General features: G+C 36.9%; 1 protein-coding gene across 2 annotated transcripts; it reads right to left on the reverse strand.

Annotated features, from left to right (window-relative positions):
• Positions 1-237: 237 nt before the first annotated feature.
• Positions 238-2,424, reverse strand: LOC116032653 (putative UPF0481 protein At3g02645). Of its 2 annotated transcripts, none has more exons than XR_004100767.1 (2): positions 559-2,424; positions 238-503 (listed from the first exon to the last, which is right to left on the reverse strand). XR_004100767.1 is itself a non-coding variant. In XM_031275322.1 (2 exons), the coding sequence occupies exon 1, from the start codon at positions 2,294-2,296 to the stop codon at positions 611-613; it is 1,686 nt and encodes a 561-aa protein (XP_031131182.1). In that variant the 5' UTR covers positions 2,297-2,424; the 3' UTR covers positions 238-506; positions 562-610. The 2 variants fall into 2 exon arrangements, 1 of the variants encoding a protein (XP_031131182.1); XM_031275322.1 differs by having other exon boundaries at positions 238-506; positions 562-2,424.
• Positions 2,425-5,474: the final 3,050 nt, after the last annotated feature.

Raw genomic sequence — 5,474 nt, forward strand, 5'->3', positions numbered from 1 at the left:
ACGTGCGTGGCTGTCACTATGGGCCTAGCAGGCGCGTGTAGTGCATGCTCAGGCAAGCCTGACTCATCTACTTTTTAATTTTTTTTTTAATTTGTTTTATTTTTTTCCTCCCCTCCCACTTTCTCTTTCCTAATCACACCTACAAAAACTCATAAAAATCTATGAAATAACCTCATTGATAAGGATGCTCCTATAATTTTAACTTAGATTTTATCCTATTTACCTTTACTGATGTTGTATTAAACACATGAGACAACATATCTATATGGTAACTTAGTACAACACAGTCTTGGGCAGCCAAGAAAAATACAGTAACGTCATCAGAAACCTGCTAGCCACAAAAGGCTTAAAGCTTACAACAAAAGGGATAGAATAACAGTTTGCAGCAGAAATATAAAGAGCTAAAATCAGTATAATCTCAGCCAAAATGACTAAGGATACATTGATATAAACTTGTAATCGTAAGATCACGAGTTTGAATCTTAGCCTTCTTGATTTGAATTGATCAGCTATGAGCTACTTAGATTGATTGGATTTAATTACCTAATGCACACCCAGGATAAAGAAGAATAGATGAGAATTTCATTGACCAATTCTAGGCAAAAAAGGGTCAATTTTTACCGGCCTCATCCTCGAGAACAATATCAGTAAACCAACGGCTGCAAGTATACACTGAGCAAAACGCCTGCAATGCCACCATGGACAGAAGCATGATTGTGGCCATGAAAGTCAAAAACTTCCAGGAACCAAATATATACGCCCTCGCGAATTTGATGGCCTTCACTTTCCACCTCTGACTATAATACTCATTCACTTCCTCAATCACCTCATCCAAGAACTGCACCTTCGTTAACCTCACGGATCTATCCATCCCGTTCCACAACCCCGCCACTTCCGCTTGGCTCTTCAGTTGGCTCACAATAACCCCTTTACTTATCAGAACCATCGCGTCTTCTTCAGTGTCCACAATCCCGTTCATGAACTCCGTGTACCGGGCGAGAACCAACGGCCCTTTCGCCCGGCAGGCCTCGTAGGCTACTAGGTTCCTCAGAACAACCTCGGAGTTTATGTCGAGACAGACTACGGGGAGGGATAACGTTGCTGTTTTTGAGTCGAATGAGAGGCTGGAGATGCCGTTGTTAGATGGGACGAAATTTATGCCCGCTCTGGCTAGCTGGGTTACTGAGGGGATTGTGATTTCTTCTATTAACGGGGCTTTGTCGGAATCGGGATTGGAATCGTCTGGGTTTTCTTCGTCTTTTTCTTCCCCGGAAAAGAAGAGCTTTTCGACTGTGTCTTTGAGCTTGTCCACCCCTGGAACCTTGGAGACGAGGTCCAAGGGCATTTTCGTCAAGGCTTTAATTGAGCGAGAAGATGTTAGTTTCTTGAAAACGTTTACTTTTCGAATCATCCCCCAAACCTTCCCAAAGGCTTCCTTGACATGGCTTGAATGCTCGAAAGTTGCGGCTTTGTCGTCCTCGTCTTCTTCTTGCTGTATTATTATTTCCTCGCCGCCGGCGTGCTCTCCCTCCATCTCCGGCACGATTGCTCGGAACAAATAGTCGAGCAAATGGGCAAAACCATCCAATTGGTACGTTTTGATGGCGATTTTGGATGTCTTGAAGGGCGAAACGTCTTTGGAGAGCCCCATTAGCATGGCGAGGAGCGTTTCGTCGGAGACCTCCGGGGAGGAGAATTGCGACTGCAACATTGTTCTGAGGATGAAAAGTGGGATTTGATTCTCCAGCATTAAAAAGTCTCGGAGCAGAGCGTTATGGGACGATTTCTTCCCTTGGAGATCGACCAAATGGGACATCTTCGAAGAAATGGCGGCGCCGACAAGGCGGCCTTCTTTGACGGCGTAAATCTTAAGGAACTCGAGCAAGAACGCGGTGTCTATGGCCAGCATCAAGGCTAAAGTATCGCACCCAAGCTTCAGGGGCTTGTCGTAGGAAACCCTGAGCTTGGACTCGACGGCTTTGATTTGGTCGACGAGGTGGTCGAAGGTGATGAGGGGCGATTTTATCTGTTTCTGGAAGATCTTCGCGGCGTCGATTTTGTACTTCTCCATCTCGAGAACGTCGTGGTTTAGGAAGTGGTAAGGCCCCATGGAGACTTGCTGCGGGACGTAGGAGTCGGGGTCGCACGCCATTAGAGATTTGGGGACGGTGAAGACGAGGACGCTGAATTCCAGCTCTTCTTGGAGCTCTTCACGGAGGGTCCGGTTGATATGGCCGACCCATCCTTTCTCGTCGAAATCTGAAGTTGTTGTGGTTTTCGATTGGTACGAGGTCATCTCCGATCCCTTGCCTGCTAGCTGGAGGAAGTTCTTTGATGAAGCTAGCTAGTTCAAGAAACTTATGGTTTAATATGGAGGAGAGAGAATGAGAGATGGATGAAGATTCACTATAACACTATAAATCTATAATAGTGGCTGACATGACTGGTTGCTACAACATGCACACGCATATATATATTGATTGAGAGATAGATTTTGGTACACACTGTACTTGAGCTATATTTTAAAAGATCACTATAATACTATAAATCTATAATACGGTAACATGTAATTTCTTTATATACATGAATGCCATATGAAAGTTAAATCAACATACATAACCTCTTTTTTTTTTTTTTAAGTTATTCAAATATTTTTTTAAATTAAAATATATAATATACTTGGTGACATTCATGTATACTCATAAGGAACTCCTTGAATAGGTATATCTCACACCTCTTACCTATCGTATACGTGCTTGGTACCCATGCGGACCACTGAAAGGGATCGATCCTTTCCGACTGTTACTGACCAACGACTTGACCTTCTTGACCTTAAATCGAAAGCTGAGCTAAATGGAGGTTGTCGCAACGTCTTACTGTAGGAAGAACTCTCCAGACCTTCTTAGGTCGGGATAACCTTCCCGAGCTGATCCACTAGGATTGACAGAGCTCAATATCTCAGTGGATTGGCAAGAATCTTTTAGCACGTGGTTGGGGAAGCGCCTTTCCCGAGCTCCCTAGTGCATGTTCAACACGTGTCTATCATGTCGGGCCTCTGGCATGTGTCTCCTTCTCGCCTCTATAAATACCGCATTTGTGGCGAGGAGATGGGACTTTTGGCATTCTCACATACCTTATAGAAGCTCGGGACGGATTCTCTGGCCTCCTTTCAGTACTCCGAGCTTATAGACTTAAACCAACAAGCAGACTAGGAAAGGATCACCGTTAGGGATGGAAATAGGCTAGGCCGAGCCAGGCTTTAGAAAATTAGGCCTGGGCCTGCTATTGAAATCTAAAACCTGGGCCTGAGCCTGTATGTAGGCTTTTTTTTAGGCTCAAGCCTGAGCCTACAGTTGGCTTGGCCTAGCCTAAAGCCTTTTTAAAAGCCTATAAAAAGGCTTCAAAATAGATCCTAAATAGGTTTTGAGCCTATTTAAATAGGCCTTGAACCTATTTAAGGCCTACATTTTAAAGCCTTTTAAAGTTTACCTGTAAAAAATATATTAAAATGTATATAAATATTAAAATGTATATATATATATAAATATATTAGATATAAAATGTAATATATAATAATTAATATTAAATATAAATATTATAATATATATATAAATAGGCTAGGCCTGCGGGCTTGTAGGCTAGGCTTTTAAATATAGACCTAGGCCTATTTAACTAAATAGGCTTCTAATTAGGCCTAGGCCTGGCCTTTTTATTAAATAGGCTAGGCCAAGCTAGGCCCTAAGTAGGCCAGGCCGTAGGCCCCTATGAAGGGGTCTGGCCTATTTTCACACCTAATCACCGTGATCCAACCCTCGTATTTATACATATTTGTAAGAAACAATGTATTTACTACGTCATATACAAAGAAAATTACATGTCAAAGTCACACACCAATATAACTTGCAATAACATGTGATTTACGGATGTAACCAAAAAAAAGAAGTCATAATTACACTTTTTAAAGAGTTCAAGAGGTAATAGAATTTTTTTAATTTTTTTTAATTTTTTTTTTTGTAATTGGATGCAATTGACATTTCTCCCTGTTTTAAAATTATATTTTGATATATTTCTAAAACTAATTTCTAATTTGAAAATTCTTTTGATCTTTCTCTTTCTGTACATTAAATTCTCTCATTTTCTCTGTATTACTTTCCCTCAAATTTCTTTTCTCCCCTCTCCCTCATTCACTCATTCATCGTCTATGTCTTCCAAGGAGGGGAAAGAAGATAAATAATATTATATTTTCAGTCAACCCAAAGTCTACTTCAATCAACCAATATTTAATATTCTTAAATAATAGGCTCTGTTTGTCAAAATTTATAATTTACTCTGACATAAAATATATTATTAATTGTTTTTAACTTTAAAATAATAATTTAGTTTGAAACTTCATTCTAACTTTATAAGTTAACAATTTAGTTGGTTTGGTGGTTGAGTAGCTGACTTGATAATCTCAAAATTTCAAGTTCATTACAAGTAACTTAGATTGATTTATCAAATTTAGTGTCTTCTTACAATTTATTAACTTTCTAAACAAGTAATTCCATCAAAAAAATTTATCCCTTATCAACTAGTTTAACGTTTTTAACTTAAAAATGAATAAAGAAAATTTTATTTTTAGTCCCATAATTATTGTGATATATATTCACATTTAATTCTCAGTTTTTTAAGTTGGTCACATATAGGTTGTGTTTACTTTACTTTATAATTTTCTTTACCCTAATCTTTTATTCTCAATTATTCTTTATCTTCTATGCCAAAGACCTTGTGGTCTAGTGGCATCCGGTGTCTCGGTTAATTAACACCCCCACATGGATGATGGGAGTGGGTTTGAGCCTCAGTAGTACTCAAAAAAAAATATATTCTATATTTTTCATTTCTTTTTCTTAAAAAAAAAGTTAATATTTTCAATTTGTAAATAAAATGCACGTTTAGTCTCACAACTTTACTGAAATTACTATATTTGGTCTTTTATTATAATTTTTATCAAATCGACATTAATTTTTGAGATGGTCTAAAAATTTAAAAATCGTATCGAATTGTCTTTTAAATATTGTTTATGAATATTTTTAAAAAATAAATGAGACTAAGGTTGCAAAATTATATCGAATTATAAGAGGGAAGGAGTAGGTTTAATTTCCCATTCTCCTCCCAAACAACATAATAATATTAATTTTTATTCAAATTTATTTTCAAGTAAACAAATTTCTTTTAAAATTAATTTTTAAAATCTCAATACCAATATAATTTTGATTCTATTATGAAGCCATATTTTGTGGCCATTATGCTTCAGATGTTAATTATCTATCCTAGTTTATAGGAAAGCATATATATATATATATATATATATATATATATATATATATATATATATATATATATATATATATATATATATATATATATATATATATATATATATATATATATATATATATATATATATATATATATATATATATATATATATATAT

This window comes from Ipomoea triloba, chromosome 10, assembly GCF_003576645.1.
Source record: "Ipomoea triloba cultivar NCNSP0323 chromosome 10, ASM357664v1".
Lineage (NCBI taxonomy): Eukaryota > Viridiplantae > Streptophyta > Magnoliopsida > Solanales > Convolvulaceae > Ipomoea > Ipomoea triloba.

Coding starts and splice junctions, on each gene's coding strand:
- LOC116032653 (XM_031275322.1), bottom strand. CDS start 2,296: ATGACCTCGTACCAATCGAAAACCACAACAACTTCAGATTTCGACGAG.